The 17,022-nt window shown below is 36.6% G+C and overlaps 1 protein-coding gene and 1 pseudogene across 1 annotated transcript; both read right to left on the bottom strand.

The window, feature by feature from the left end:
- Nucleotides 1–6,057: 6,057 nt before the first annotated feature.
- LOC126626813 (glycosyltransferase BC10-like) lies at nucleotides 6,058–9,621 on the bottom strand. The gene is made up of 2 exons (XM_050296216.1): nucleotides 8,887–9,621; nucleotides 6,058–6,890 (listed from the first exon to the last, which is right to left on the bottom strand). Exons 1-2 carry the CDS (start codon nucleotides 9,475–9,477, stop codon nucleotides 6,249–6,251), a joined length of 1,233 nt encoding a protein of 410 aa, XP_050152173.1. The 5' UTR covers nucleotides 9,478–9,621; the 3' UTR covers nucleotides 6,058–6,248.
- Nucleotides 9,622–15,348: 5,727 nt separating this feature from the next.
- Nucleotides 15,349–16,282, bottom strand: LOC126625640 (glycosyltransferase BC10-like; annotated as a pseudogene).
- Nucleotides 16,283–17,022: the final 740 nt, after the last annotated feature.

The raw sequence follows: 17,022 nt of genomic DNA, 5'->3' as shown, positions 1-17,022 counted from the left end.
GAAGCAGCTAGGTAAGAGAGAAACAAGGTGACCTAGGTTTAGCCACACATGACGATCGACTTTGACGTCAACTTCTATAATTTTATTTATAATTTGCTTCATATTAAAACCAACCACTGCTGCTGCCCTTCTGTCTGTCGTTATTTGGTATTGGTCTTCTTTATCTGGTCCTACTCATCACAAAGTCTCACGGTTAAGATGCATGCATCGTGATGGAAGGGTTCACCGTCAAACCATATCAACCATCAGATTTATGTGTTAGAAAATCTCTATGATTGGAAATTTTAGTTAAGTTGTTAGAGAATTAATCAACAATGTAAATCGATATCAAACTAGTTTAAACGTTTATTTACGTGCACGCGTAACGTCATTTAGCAAATAAAGAGACAAATGAACATGATCACTAGAACTTGGCACCATATCAAACAACTACCAAACCTCAAAAACTTCAGTTCTCAAAAAATTGACTAACAATATAAATCAAATGAGCACTACATTTATGCGATAACATATATGTCTATATCCGCACAAATTTAAAAATAACTTATATGTGGAAATATTCGGGTCCCAGATACCGTGTACTGTAAGTACATCGATGTTACTTGTAGTCACTTACTACATTTCTCAGAAGGTTCTAATTCATTTCTATGTAGGGCCTCTAAATTGTAATGATTTGATTAATTAAAGAATATACCATAAACTTATGACTACAAGCACAATAAAGGAAAGAGACACGTATTGCTCCTTTTCCAGGTAGAGGGAGCTTTATCTCTGCTTAGGCGACCAAAGTTTCAGAGCTTTTGGATGTTGAGAGTGAATCTACATCAGGGAATTAAGTGATTTTTTATATGTCTATTGTTTGTACCATACTTAGGGCATTCGTATTTAGACCTCGTATAAATACTCGAAGAACTCAAATGTAATTATGTAATAAATGAAGGGGCAAATATGTAATAAGTGAAGAGCCTTTATTCTATAAAATGGACTATTCACCCTCACAATCCTCAAGCCTCACTCTCCTCATTAGGGGAGGCCAAGTCTTAGGCCATGGGAAAAGAGCACACAAAAAATAGGCTAGATAGCACACTGCCTCTAGCCTTCTTGTATATTCACCATTCAGAGTGAAACAATATCAACATTAGTGTGGACGTAGCCCAAACATTAGGGTGAACCATGATACATCTTGTGTTCTTTACTTTCTTGCAGATTCACGGTCGGATTTACGTTGTTCCAAGACCCCTCTAGTTTTGTGCATCACCATTTGGTGCCTTGTGTGGGAATCGACACAAAAAGCTATGTCGGTTCTCTTTCATTTTTTTTCATCTCACCACCATGAAACCTTCACAACCTCACCACAATCTCCACCTTGAATCTGCAAAACCCAAGAAACCAAAACCCCTCTCTCTGTAGCCAAATTCTCTAAGCAGCCCAGACACAAACCAACACAAACCTTCGGAGACTCCTCTCTCTCTCTCTCTCTCTCTCTCTCTCTGTCTCTGTCTCTGTCTGTCTCTCTCTCTAAAAAAAAGCGTGGTGTTCGAAGTGACACTGAGAAAATTATTGGGTTTCTAGAGAAATATATAGAAACAGAGAGAGAGAGAGATATATATATATATATATAGGCAGATTGGTACATGTGTTTCGGGGGATAAGGACACAGATTCCATCTTGAAGCTTCGACTTTCATTCGGGTCCAAAACCGACAACAAGCTCGTCATCACACCATTCCCAGTCAAGGATGATGAACCCTCTCCTCACGCACAGACGCGCATACCAGCGCCGTCGCCTGCCATCTCTTTCAGAAGCATATTCCATCACAATGGCCAGATGGGTAGGAGTAAGAATGACCTCCTTGAATCTGATGATGTTTGGGTGCCTCAAAGACCTATGATTTATTATCTCTCTTCGAACATTTTCATTAATCTTGTTGCCACGCTCGATGTACCTGATGGCAACGAGCTCCCTGGTCTATCTGTCCGTCATCAGCCTGGCGACCCTGAAGTTTTTGGACCCAATATCTGGGACGAAATCATACCAGTCGCTGTCGTGCATGATCGGCATATCCATGGCTGGCCCAACCGTCATTGCATGCCGATCCATTTCGATGAAATCACGAGTTTGCCCCTCGACCAGAGCCGATCACATTAGAGAGCGAAGAATCGGGAAAGTAAACGACGTTGTTCTTAGCTTCAGACTCTAGTTAACCACAATCAACAGCTGAACTCAGCGAGCAGATCGGTGGCTCAATTCAATAAGATCCGTCGCAATTCGGCGGAGCCATCGTCGAGTGAATTTTCCAGTCAATGGTGAATTGCTGTCTGAGGAAATAGTGAATGATGACTCGGTGAGCGGGTTGACTCAGTGGCAGATGCTCCCTGAAAAACAACCTCTGCAAAAGAATCTGAAAAAGATGTGACCTTTTTCTTTTTTCTTTATTATTTTACTTTATCATTATTACTTCCCTAGCTACCAGAGAATGATGGAACTTTCATGATAGAACCCACTACTCGATCAGTCTCATAGATCATTGCAAACCATCAGACATCTCAAACACTCCCACAAAAGAAAAAGAAAAAGGATGTCGGGAGAAAAGCAGAAAGAAAAGCAGAAAGAAAAGAAGAAAGTAAAAGCAGAAAGCAAAAGAAGATAAAAAGAAGCAGATATAATTGCGATGGTGATAGCATGCAGAAAAGGGAATTATGGGCGTGACCCATTGAGCAGAGGGTCGGATTTATTTTTGAATGATGTGATTTATTTTTCTTATCTTTCGGAGACATCTGTATAACCACATCAAAGGGTAATCATAAAAAAAATTAAAAAAAAATAAAAAAAATTTAAAAATACGGCAAGCCCAAAATAATGGGCTGGAATGTTATGTGGTGGGCGAATGCCCATATGCCCAAAAAAGCCAGGCCCTCTATTATCACCAACCAGGTGATCAAAAGTACGTTCAGTACTACAAAAAATTATTCGGCAGCCAGCCGCTATTATCACCAACCAGGTGATCAAAAGTACGTCCAGTACTACAAAAAATTATTCAGCAGCTTCCCGCTATTATCACCAATCAGGTGATCAAAATTATTCGGCAGCCTGCCGCTATTATCACCAACTAGGTGATCAAAAGTATCACCAACCAGGTGATCAAAAGTACGTCTAGTACTCCAAAATTATACATGAGCATCACTCATGTCAATCATACATAAACATTCATAAGCATCACTCATGTCAATCATCACTCATGTCAATCATACATAAACATCCATGAGCATCACTCATGTCAATCAATATAAACATTCATGAGCATCACTCATGTCAATCAGCTTCGAAAGCTTCATTTACAGAGCTCCAGCTTCGAAAGCTTCATTTACAAAGCTTCATTTACAAAGCTTCGACTTCAAAAGCTTCATTTACAAAAGCTCAAGCTTCAAAGCTTCACTTTCAAAGCTTCACCTACAAAGCTGCAGTGCAGGGTATACAAATACCGCATCCGAACAACCGCCACTTCGGCCCATACATGGATTCAATTTGAAGTCTCCAGCCAACAGATTCTATTGATTGAAGACTTGGGGGACTACACTATGTACCATATATTGGGCTTCCGCAACTGGGCCTCATGAAAAATACTTGGGAGACTTAGCCCATTATTTATAGTGTACCATATATAGAGCACCCATTATTCATATATTGAAGAGCGAACCCTTATTTTATAAAAGGGATTATCTCACCTTCATTATAGAGAGACTTTTAGCCCATCATTTATGTATTGAAAAGTGATCCCTTATTCTATAAAAGGGACTCCCTCACCATCATTAGAGAGCATCGCCGCCTGCTGAGCAACCACCTCGTCGAGAGCATCACTCTAACCCATCACTTATGTATTAAGGAGCGATCCCTTATTCTATAAAAAGGACTCCATCACCATCATTAGAAAGCATCGCTGCCTGCTGAGCAACCGCCTCACCGCGAGCATCACTCTAACCCATCACTTATGTATTGAGGAGCGAGCCCTTATTCTATAAAAGGGACTCCCTCACCATCATTAGAGAGCATCGCCGCCTGCTGAGCAACCGTCTCACCACAAGCCTCAACTCTAGCCCATCATTTATGTATTGAGGAGCGATCCCTTATTCTATAAAAGGGACTCCTTCACCATCATTAGAGAGTATCGCCGCCTACTGAGCAACCGCCTCGCCGCGAGCATCAACTCTAGCCTATCATTTATGTATTGAGGAGCAAGCCCTTATTCTATAAAAGGGACCCCTTCACCTTCAACACCACAAGCCGAGCCAACCAAGGCAATATAAACCACAAGCCGAGCAGCCTCGTAACATGTGCTACTTCTAGTTGAGCATCATTTCACATTGAGCACCGCCTCATATCGAGTATTCAATTCTAGACGACATCTAGTTACTTTGGCCCACGCATGGACTGAATTTCAAGTCTCCAGCCAAAAGACTTTCTTAACTGAAGACTTGGGGGACTACTATTTGTACCATACTTAGGGCATTCATATTTAGACCTCGTATAAATACTCGGAGAACTCAAATGTAATTATGTAATAAATGAAGGGGCAAATATGTAATAAGTGAGGAGCCCTTATTTTATAAAAGAGACTCTTCACCCTTACAATCCTCAAGCCTCACTTTCCTCATTAGGGGAGGCCAAGTTTTAGGCAATGGGAAGAGAGCACACAAAAAATAGGCTAGAGAGCACACTGCCTCTAGCCTTCTTGTATATTCACCATTCAGAATGAAACAATATCAACATCAGTGTGGACGTAGCCCAAACATTGGGGTGAACTATGATACATCTTGTGTTCTTTACTTTCTTGCAGATTCACGGTCTGATTTACGTTGTTCTAAGACCCCTCCGGTTTTGTGCATCAACACCTATAATAAATTAAGTTTGTTGAACAAAATAATTAAATAAGTTAATTTTTATATTGTCAATTAATTTTATAGTGGAACTCTAACTTTTCTTATGCTATCATACTATGCGATCACATGTGTTGAGCCCAACAGTCTGTGAGGATGTGAAGGTAAACGAATCTCACATTGGTGAAAGGAAAAACCTTGCAATATCTGATAAGAGGTTGGACAACTCCTCATATTGCCAATTAGTTTTCTCGTGGAACTTCAGTTTTCTTCAAGGCATTAAAACAAGTTAGCCCACGTATGAAGCCAAACGGCCACACATGCTCTATATTACCCAATTCGTGTCATCCACATGTTTGGCTTGAAAATTCGTCACACTTGAGGGTGTGTGTGAGGATGTAAGGGTAAAAAAGTCTCATATTGGTGAAAGAAAAAACCTAATTGGTTTTATAATAGAACCTCAACCTTCTTCATAATCCATATGCTCTCACGCCACTCAATATGTGTTGTTTACATAGTAGACTTACATGATCTCACACAAGCTTTAAACTCTGATTTGTTTGTTGTGGAACATGAATTCTTACATATAACAAGCCAATAATATCTCAACACGAAATGTCGGAGGAAAGTTTGCTGAAAGAACCAAGCTAATTCCTCACCATAAGTACTGCGTTTGACTCTAATAAAAAAAAAAAAAAAAGGTACTGCGTTTGACTGAATATACAATACTTTCTCTTTTTTCTTTACGATTGAATATTTACATTATTCAGTAGCCTTTCATAATTATGTAGAATCTTCCCTGCATGATTTGGGTTTCTTCTACTTATTTTTTGTAATTTGCCAGCTTAAGCAACCCAACCCGTATTTCACATGCAGACTGGGCCTGTCAGGGTCTGTCAAGTTTTGAACAAATCCGCGTCGAGCCACTAGCGAGGAGGGCTTGGTAAATATGTCCAACGTTGTTCCTACCGTACTCTATTAGAAACTGTTATTAAGGGCTTATCAACTTTTTACTCTCATCTAAGCTTTCAATTACTCAATTTTACAAGATTGATTTTAACACATATCATTTTATCGTTGCCTTAAAACGTCATATCCTGAAGAGTATAAGTAAGTTCCTCTTTATTTGGAAGAGTTGTGCGATATATGTTTAAATCGTGCTATTAAGTAGTTTACGGTATAGAAAACAAAAAAATGGATGTCACAAATATCACACTATCACAATTATCTTGAAAAATTAACTTATACACCTCCAATTATCCCAACAAAAAAGAACTCCAAAACTAATGACAAAAACAACCATAAACCTTTTTAATTTACAGATAAATGAATGATGAGAAAAGAAAAAATAAAAAAACCTCTAAACCTTAAAAATCAATTGAATTTCATGATCTTTGGAGCAAACCTCAGCAGCCTATCCAAAGAGTTCGGCAAGAACTTCCTTGCAAACAAATAGCAAATATTGGTTCGCTTCCCATTGTACTCGCACTTGCTTCCATGTCTCAGCTTCTTCAAGAAATCAATCGTCACATCTGTTCTCATAAACTTAGATGGATGGGGGCCACCCTTGGACCAGTCAACCCAAGTCAACGTCCTGTTAGAATTCTTCTTCCAAAACTTGATGCTTACATATGTGGGCAAGTAGTGCTCATCGGAGTAGCATGAGGGGGTGCAATACTTAGTGAACACAGGGAAGTACTTTTCATCGGAAACCACCTCGGTCGCGATCTCACGGTCCACTTCGAACCACTGTGAGCCCTTCCTCCACTTGTCGAGAGTGATTTGAGGTCTCATTTTGTCCCTATACCGTTCGCGGCCGACCGGACCAGGAAGATCGTAGGCCTCCACGAATGTTTGGTTTGAGTCCATGAGATAACTGTAGACTACGTTGAAGTTAAAGAGTGGTATGCATGACTCTGAGAGGAGCACGAAACGTTGGTTGGAGAAGTCAAGCAAAGCATTGGCTAATAGGCGACGCTCTGCTTGCACCATGTTAGGTTCACCCCATGTCACATTCTGCACACATTAACAATTGGACTTAGTAGTCGATCATTATTACACTAAACAAAATGTTCTTTGTTACAATTTATTGTGCTGCATTATTAAATTCTCATATACATAATTGAGAAACTAACAGTCTAATACTTAACATGTTTGACGTTCAACACTAGAAAGTCACTAATACAAATTAAAAGCATGGTCATAACCTAATATGTTCGACATTCAATATTGGGAAAAAAATATGACATGTTATGCTAATATGTTACGTTTGTTAAGAGGGATTGGCTACCCTAGCTAAGTAGGCTCTTTCTGGAATTTGATATGTTCCACTTTGCTATATACTTACTTTTTGTTACTTGCTAACTACATAAAGAAAGAAACTAATGGCCACTTTTGCTTACTTTCTTCACTTTGATACGATAAGCATGCATGAGAAAGAGACAAACAATACGAAAGGAATTTGGAAAGATCTTCTAGGGAGTTACAAAAAGAGTAGAATCCAAGCAATGCATATGCAACAAAATTGAGTCCACCACTCAATCCATATGCCAAATTTATTAATATTTTTCTGAAATGTAAAAATTAGAAGAAAACAATAAGGGAAATTAAAATGTAAATTAACAGACTTTGGAAAAATATGTGGTGTTTGACATTTTGGTACCTATAAAGTACTCATGTGTAAGGATTATTTTGAACAAAAAAAAAAATCACCCACCAAATAATTTCCCAAAACTCATTTGTTATTTGTTCATGCCTCCACGACTTCAAAACTCATTTGTTTACCCATGTTCTTATGTCCAATTTTTTCTCAACATATGTAACAGTAATGCCAATTATTATAAGAATGAAAAGATCTGCACTCCATAATATATATTATAAAGTGAATTAAGTTTTGAAATTTATATATTATGGAACTTAGGTATTATACATATCATTCCATAAACATAATGCATGGAAAAGAATGTCAACTATCAATATTATAATTCAGTTCCTTTTAAAAACAATATAAATAACTTCTGAAGAAAAGCTTGAGTAATTAAGAGAAGCTTGCTTTTTTATGGAAAAACCTGCCAGATTGCAGAATCACACATATACATAGGCTCATAAACAAATGATGATTTGGTCTTCCAAAGACTTGTTATGCAGAATGAATATTTAAGTAATGCAACAACACTACAGACCAACAAGATAGAAAAGGAAACATGGGCATGAAGTTCTCCACTTTATGAGGCGTGTTATGAGGCAAGGCTGATGGCTTTTCCATATACAGATAATGGCCTCAAAATCTCAAGCAAAATCAATTCGAGTTTACAAGTTCTCCCAAAGGTGGTGTCTAAAAATGGCTAACTAATTAATATTGAAAAGAATTAATTAATTAGTCTTTAGTGTTAAATATAAATATAAAAATTTAGAAAATTAAAATAGTTTTGCAAAACTTCACTGAAATAGGAAAAAGAAGGAAAAAAACAACTACTTTCTTGTACAGGTTTGATTGCGGAGAAAATTCGAATATTTGAATTAAAGCAATATTGTGTAGTACTCCTGTCTAATGACTTTTTATTCTTCACCTGTAGCTTATAAATAAGAGGTTTCAAGATCAATATAGACCTAATTATAAATAATTCATTGTACGACTTAACTCAAACAATTCCGCTTCAAGGTAGAATATCATTGTAACTAAAAAAATAACATATTGAGTACACACAAATTAGTGAAGCTAGCATAACGCATTCACTCCCTACCGTCAGTTAACCAGAACATCCAGAAACGTTGGCTTTGAAAGTTTACATCATTTAAATTTTATTTTTTAATGAATCAAAAGTAAAGTTCTAAATATTGGTGTGGCATAATTCAATTTGCTATATATGTATTCACGCAAAGTCAGCATTGCTTAGAACTACTACAACTTAATCACATATCTTTCCACTTTTTTCTGTAAATTAGATAAAAACACTTGTAACTTGATCAAAATTAATCAAGAAAAATTAGGATTGTAGTATGATAAACTGACCTTACTCGGGACCCTCCTGCCATAAAATACCGAGTTTTCAGGCATGGTGTCATTGAAATCCGGATTGGCATGAACATAAACGGAGTACATCCCTTCATGTCCTTTGAAGAACATTTCCCACAGAGGAGCCAATGCCAGCCGCCCTCTCGTCAAAAACATGAATGCAACTTTCGGAGTCCGTTTAAACGGCAAACCCCGCCGCCGCGGCACCAACGAAGCTCTCCACAGCAGCTCATCGTCGTCCATTTCATGCAAGATATTCGGCGACTTTGTGTATTCTTTCAACCCTATTGGTGGTGCCGGGCCGGCAGCGGAGGTTTTGGCTTTTGTTTGATTTGTTGGGATGTTGAGAGATTGTGGTGGTGGAGAAGAAGATGATGGATTATTTGTTGACAAATGAGAGTATTTGTTTTGTGTTGAATAAAGTTGGAAGGGAAAATCTTTGAGGTAGATGTTGAGGGAAGCGCCTAGGGCTAAACCGAAAGCAAAGATTAGAAAATTTGAGATCATTTTATGGAGGTGGATTTGGGCATTGAGGAAGTGCTTTGGAAATGAAGGCGGTGGGTGGTGTTGCTGCTGCGTAGTCTTCATTTTTTTGGGAGAGGGTTTTGGAAAATGATAAGTGTTTTGATTGATTGGTTTTTGAAATGAAACGAACGAAAAATGTGGTAACCTTAGAGAGGGAGAAAGAGAGGAGGAGGAAGCATTTAAATCTAATTTGCAAGCTTCAAAGAACTATTGGGGCTGCTCTCTCTCTCTTGACCCTCCCTCTCTTTAAAAGATTCTTAAATTGATCTCGTCGTCACACTAGCTTTTTATTTTTTATTTGTTCACATGAAAGGTTATAGAGCATTAAATTAACCTAAAAAGGGAATTACAAGTAAGATTAACAAGGACCATCATCATTAATTAGGGATAAATCTTAATTCCTAAGTATATAGAAAGTGAATTTTAGTGTTCTGAATATATCAAAAAATTTCTCTGATAGTTTAGTGTACATAAAAAAGGGTATAAAACAAGGAAATTAAATCATGAGTTGGGTTTTATTTTTCCTTAAGAATAATGAGTTGGGCTAAAAATAATGAAGTTGTATAGTTGGTCGTGGGGAAGACAACGTATGTAAAAGAGGGGGATTATATGAGAAATATGGATTCCTTGAATTGTGTAAGAAATTAAGTCTTAATTAGGATATAAATCTGATTAAACAAGGAAAGTGTTTTCAAGGTTATACAACTTTGAAGTTTGAAGTTTTTGTGGCAAATTACCATATATATTATGTAGTGCTATTCATACACCATTTTTTTACCTCTCACACACATTTGCTAAATTTAGTTCATAGATTTTCTTCAATTCATTCAATCATGCGGTTGAAAATTAAAAGTGGTATATGAAAAGTAAAAATAAGTGTGAATAACATCATCCTATATCTAGGATAGTGAAGAACTGTTTTCCAAATATACGCTCAATTATTTAACAAATTTGTATCTTTTACCGTTGAAAAAAATTAAGAATGACACTTGCCCTCCCCAACATTATATTTAGATTATTATAACAAAATAAAATATAGGGTCCAAGAATAATGATTTTTGCAAATGACTTATTAGTCACAAAACGCCTGCAATTTCCTTTCTTTTTTGTGCTTGAACTTTTTGCCCCATGTTTGTCCTCCTACTAATCAGATAGCCAAAAAGGAAAAGGTAACGCTACATGTATAGCTTGATGCGCTGCTGTAGTATTAATTTCTGTACTCACATGACTTATTACGTAGGAAGACAGAACAATATAATACAAATATGCAATGACAACTCTAATCTCTAAAGTGTTTATCTGTCGAAGAATAATCACTTCTATACATCTAAATATTATAAGGGTCAAATAATGCTACTTAATACTACAGTCTAGTAGTATTCCTCTGTACTTTTAAGAGAGAGTTTAGGTTCAATTCTCGCTAAAGGTGAATTTGAATCACATTATTATGACTGATCAAGTTTAAGAGTTAACCCCTCCCCACTTCTTTAGTGTAGATAATATCATTTAAAAAAAATCAAACATTTTATACTGCAACATCTAATGGAGCACCTGCAAGCATTCCAGAAAAACCTCCAACTGGAACATCTGGGCAAATCCCATAAGGAGAAGGCATCCCGGGTCGATATACAAGCATTTGATATGGCGGCTGCTGCACCTATGACATGGGTGGCTGCTGCATGTAAGCCATGGGTGGCTGCTGCATGTATGCCATGGGCTATGTCAAATACATCGGATATAGAGGAGGTTGCTAATTGTACAGGTTCTAATCAGCAACCTCCTCCATATCCTGCTAGGATAATTAGCTAGCCAATGCAAGTCTTGAGATATCAACGTGTCATTAGGATGACATCTTGAATTCATCTGTAATAAGAATGAAGATAAAAGTTGACATGATAACTATAAACATGTTATAATTAAAATGTAAAAATATGAATAAATAAGGTGATTGTTGTATCAACTCACATGTTGCTTGAACCATTCTGGATATTCTTTCTTGCTTAGTTCCTTGATTTGTTGCATAGTTAACCTTTCTCGATGATGTTTAGTTTTCAAGAATTCCTCATGTTGCCTGGGCATTTATGTCCAAATATAGATAATTAATTTTTCAAAGTTAATAAAACCAATAAAACATTAAGACGTATGATTAAACGTTCTTACCTTCTAAATGGGTTAACTTCATTACAATTATTTAGAATGTATATATGACACTAATCAAGAACATTTAGATCGAGCTCCACATTTTCTCTTGAACCCGTATAACATCTTTTGGAGTCAAAAATTGATAACCCACTAGACATTCCATGTCCAATACCATCTTCATTTCAACCTCTACAGGTGCGACGAGACTCGACATCTCTAAGATACATGGAACAGAAGGACAAACACTCATCCACCAAATATGCTTTAACAATAGAACCTTCAGGATGACCCTTATTATGAACATAGCGCTTCAACGTTTGCAAATACCCACAATTATAAACGAAACACAAATTATAATAATTATAAATTAAAGTTATGACTATAATTGTAAAAAAATTATAAAAATTTATTAATTACCTTTCAATTGGATACATCCATCTATATTGAGCAGGCCCTGCAAGAGCTGCTTCATCTGCCAAGTGAACTGAAAGGTGCACCATTATATCAAAAAATGCAAGAGGGAATATTTTTTCAAGTTGACATAATGTCAAGGCAATTCTTGAATTCAATTGCTTGAATCCTTCCTCAAACTCCTTCTTACTACATAACTGTCTGAAAATTACGCTCAACTCTAATAATACCATAGTAACAACTTTAGGCAAAATCAACTGTATTGCAAGTAGAAGTAACTGCTGCATTAAAACATGACAATCGTGACTTTTCAACCCATGTATTTTTCGTTCATTCATGTGCACACATTATGATAAATTTGATGAATATCCATCAGGGACCCGAAGAGTAGATAACATTTTGAAAAACGCAGTTTTTTCTTCTCTTTTCAAGGTGAACAATGCTGGAGGTAGAAATGTTCTATTTCCTTCTCTACATGGGTGTTGACTACATCTTATGTTCATAGCTTCAAGATCTGCACGTGCAGCCAATCCATCTTTAGACTTTTCTATATCTAGCAATGTTCCCACCATACTATCATATTCTTCTCGATATGCATAACATCAAGATTGTGTCTAACAGATGCCTCCAATAAGGTCCAAATATATGCTCAATTATTTAACAAATTTGTATCTTTTACCGTTGAAACGAATGATTAAAAAATTAAGAATGAAACTTGCCCTCCCAACATTATATTTAGATTATTATAACAAAGAGTAAACTGTCGGTTTACCCCCTGAACTTTCACCTCACTTTCGATTTCCCCCCTGAACTTTTCCATTGGAAAATTAAGGACTCAAACTAATTTTTTTAGCCAATTTGCCCCCTACCGTTAGTTTTTCATATATTCCATCCATATTTCCGTTAAGTGAGACCATGTGCACAACATGTGAGGGTAGTTAAGTTATTTCACTCTTAAAAATGATTAAAAAACTGAAAATAATAAAAAAAACAAAACTTTCCCTCTATTTTTTCCCGCTAATTCCTATCCTCGATTTTATTTTTCCCTCTCATTCCTATGCATGAGAAATGACATATGGTGTTATTGTCTACCATTTTTATTTTCTCTAACAAATTAATAATTTGACAAATGCTAATGGTGCTATTGTCTCCAAAGCAGTGCATTAATATAAGAAACCCTAGTCTTTTTTATGGACATGTTTCTTATATTAATGCACTGCTTTGGAGACAATAGCACCATGAGCATTTGTCAAATTATTAATTTGTTAGAGAAAATAAAAATGGTAGTACATGCTTCAAAAAAAAGATTAACTTAGCTACTTATGAAGACAATAACACCATATGTTATTTCTCATGCATAAGAATGAGAGGGAAAATTAGAATTGAGAATAGGAATTAGCGGGAAAAAATAGAGGGAAAATTATTATTATTATTTATTTTCAGTTTTTAATCATTTTTAAATTGAAATGACTTAACTATCCTCACATGTTATGCACATGGTCTCACTTAACGGAAATATGGATGGAATATATGAAAAACTAACGGTAGGGGGCAAATTGGCTAAAAAAATTAGTTTGAGTCCTTAATTTTCCAATAGAAAAGTTCAGGGGGGAAATCGAAAGTGAGGTGAAAGTTCAGGGGGTAAACCGACAGTTTACCCTTATAACAAAATAGAAAGTGATGAAGGCAAATAAAATATAGGGTCCAAGAACAATGATTTTTGCAAATGACTTCTTAGTCACAAAACGCCTGCAATTTCCTTTCTTTTTTGTGCTTGAACTTTTTGCCCCATGTGATTAATAGAAAAGGTGACGCTACATGTATAGCTTGATGCGCTGCTGTAATATTAATTTATGTACTCTCAGACTTATTACGTAGAAAGACAAAACAACATAATACAGATATGCAATGACAACTCTAAACTTTAAAGTGTTTATCTGTCGAAGAATAATCACTTCTATACATCTACATATTATAAGGGTGAAATAATGCTACTTAATACTACAGTTTAATAGTATTCCTCTGCACTTTTAAGAGAGAGTTTATGTTCGATTCTCGCTAAAGGTGAATTTAAATCATATTATTATGATTGGTCAAGTTTGAGAATTAACCCCTCCCCATTTCTTTAGTGTAAATAATATCATTTAAAAAAAATCAAACATTTTATATTGCAACATCCTTATATTATTGGAGTGGAATTCATTGAACCATTCAATTATTTTCGCACTCTAAATAGGTTGTAAACTTGTAATAACATGTATATAAGAGTACGCTGGCTTTTGAACAATACAAATTGGATGATATGGGGCACGTGTGATCTTTTGGACTTTACGTGTGGGCCAATCTGCTCGAATAATATGAAAAAAGTTGTGGTTTTATTATAAAATCAATTGGCAATATGATAAGTAACTCAACCTCTTATAAAGCCCTTGCAAGATATGGGGCACGTGTGATCTTTTGGACTTTACGCGTGGGCCAATCTATTCGAATAATATGACAAAAGTTGTGGTTTTATCATAAAATCAATTGACAATATGATAAGTAACCCAACCTCTTATAAAGCCCTTGCAAAATTACTCATTTCACGAAGATGAGATTTTTTTACCTTTACATTCTCATACTTTTCAATGCTCATTCATTAACCTTTAAAATAAAAACGCTCATTTTAATTTATTTTTTTAATATTATGTAAGATGCATAAATACATATTAATTCACCAAATTTGTACAAAAGTAATATAAATTGAGTAATGCTATTTGGATACACAAAACAAACACGTTATAATTTTGAAATGGCTTTTTAGCTAAAATTGTCCCTAAGATTGATATAATTCTTCACTTTGGTTCCTGATATTTGAAATCGATAGAAGTGGTCTCTGAGTTTGTACACCATCAATCATTTTGGTCATTATGTGTAAAATTATTTTAAATAATGACACAAATGACAAAATTCCCTCAATTTAATAATAATGGCCCAAAATGATTTACAAAATTTGAGGGTAGTTTTGTTATTTTATTTTTATTTAATGGAGATTTTCCACAAAATGACCAAAATGATTGATGGTGGAAAAACTCAGGGACCACTCTATCGATATCAAACCTCATGACCAAAGTGAGAAGTTATGTCAATTTCAGGAATCATTTTGTCTAAAAAGCATTATGAAAGGGGCCTTAATAACAAGGGTGCAATTTGCAAGAGAAGTTGTGAAGCGTCTTCCATAAGGGGTGTGTTATCCACACTCATTTTTACTTCTCACATACCATTTGTTAATTTCTGACCTTTGATCTTTTTCAACTCATCCGATCCGATGACCGAAAATTAGAAGAATGTGTGAGAAGTAAAAAAAGTGATGTGGATATCACACCCCCTCCCATAAACTTCCTAGGGAATAAAAAGCACATAGAACAAGCCAAATCTTATTTGATTCAAAATTTCTTCTGAAACATCATTCCTCCCAAATCTTCCAGGGTGAGGGCCACTTTTGAACCAATCGACCCAAGTAACGCTTCGATTCGAGTTTTCTTCAGGGCCAAGAATATTTACTAGGGTTGGGATGTAATGCTCATCCATGTAACAAGGAGGGCTGCAATGCTCTTTCAATATGGGGTAGTACTTGTTATCTGATATGATCTCAATTGCCAGCTTCCGGTTGATCTCGAACCACTGGGAGCCTTTGCGCCAATCCGATATGTTGATTTCAGGCCACATTTTCAGATTGTATCTGCCCCGACCCACCTTCCTCGGGTCATCGTATGAACCTATATTGCTTTCACTGGAATTCATGAGGTAGCTGTATATTAGGGTGAAGTTGAACAATGGTATGCAAGACTCAGATGGTAACACAAATATCTCATTAGTGAAGTCTAGGAGGGCACTGGCTAGTAGTCGTCTCTAACCATCAATCATTGTAGGTCTTCCCCATTCAACCGCCTCTATTAGAGAAGTGATCAATAATGTAATCAGTAAATGTGGTACAAATAACAACAGCCGTAATTTATATACAAGTGACAAATTACATGATTCGAGTTGACCATTTTATCGACAAAAAGTTCAAAACTAACTCACCTTGCTTGGAATTCTCCTTCCATAGAAAATAGAATTTGAACGCCATGAATCAACATATGAAGGATGAGGGTGGACATATATGTTGTACAGTCCTTCGTGGCCATTGAAGAACATTTCCTATAATGGGGCCAAAGGTATGGGCCCCCTTTGTCAAGAACATGAAGGCAACTCTAGGCACGTGGTTAAATAGAAACTCTCCAATCCTCGGAACAAACGATGCCCTCCAAAACAACTCACCATCATCATCCATCTTGTGCACCTAAAGTGCCTCAGTATCAGATGTAACGTTGTCCGGTAAAGGGAGAAGCGGCGGTGGGGTGGTTGTGGCAGAAGCTGTGATATTGAGGCTGGCGGCAATAGCGGTGACGAGGAGGAAGAGTTTAAAGTGGTTTGTAAGGTGAACAGGAAGAAGGTCTTGCACTTGCAGTATAAACTGACCATGACTCCAATGGACAAACCAATGACACAAAAACACAGGAAGAAAGGCATGGCTAAACTGCATATATTAGGACTTGGTCAGCACCTTTGATCTCTTAAAGAGTTGACATTTCTTGGCTGCTCTTTCACCAGTTCGAGCATTAGTAAGTCTAAATTTGCAATCGCAAGTTGAAGATTTTATAGTATACTCCGAAGTTTCTAACCGTTAAATCTTAAAAACGATACCAGACATAATAGTATTTGACTTTCATTCCAAGTTGTTTTAATTAAAGTTTAACTTGGACGTTAGGGTGTAAATGTCACCAAGTTGGTATGGGCTAGCAAGCTCCTTGGTTTGGGGCAACAATGTTCGTTCTTGGATACAAAAGGTCCATCTTACTCGTAGGAAGAGGCTCATGCATACTAATACGATATGAAACCGACTTTCAGAGAAGACGAAAGGGCAAGTTCAGCAGAAACCGAAACCGAAACCGATTCTCTAGGAAGCAGGACTAATATCCGCTTTCGTTGACACGGAGTTAGTTTGGCTGTTGCACAAGAGATCAGGGCAGG

This window comes from Malus sylvestris, chromosome 6 (genome assembly GCF_916048215.2).
Source record: "Malus sylvestris chromosome 6, drMalSylv7.2, whole genome shotgun sequence".
Taxonomy (NCBI): domain Eukaryota; kingdom Viridiplantae; phylum Streptophyta; class Magnoliopsida; order Rosales; family Rosaceae; genus Malus; species Malus sylvestris.
The sequence above is the reverse complement of the archived record's forward strand: the minus strand, read 5'-3'. Positions and strand labels throughout refer to the sequence as shown.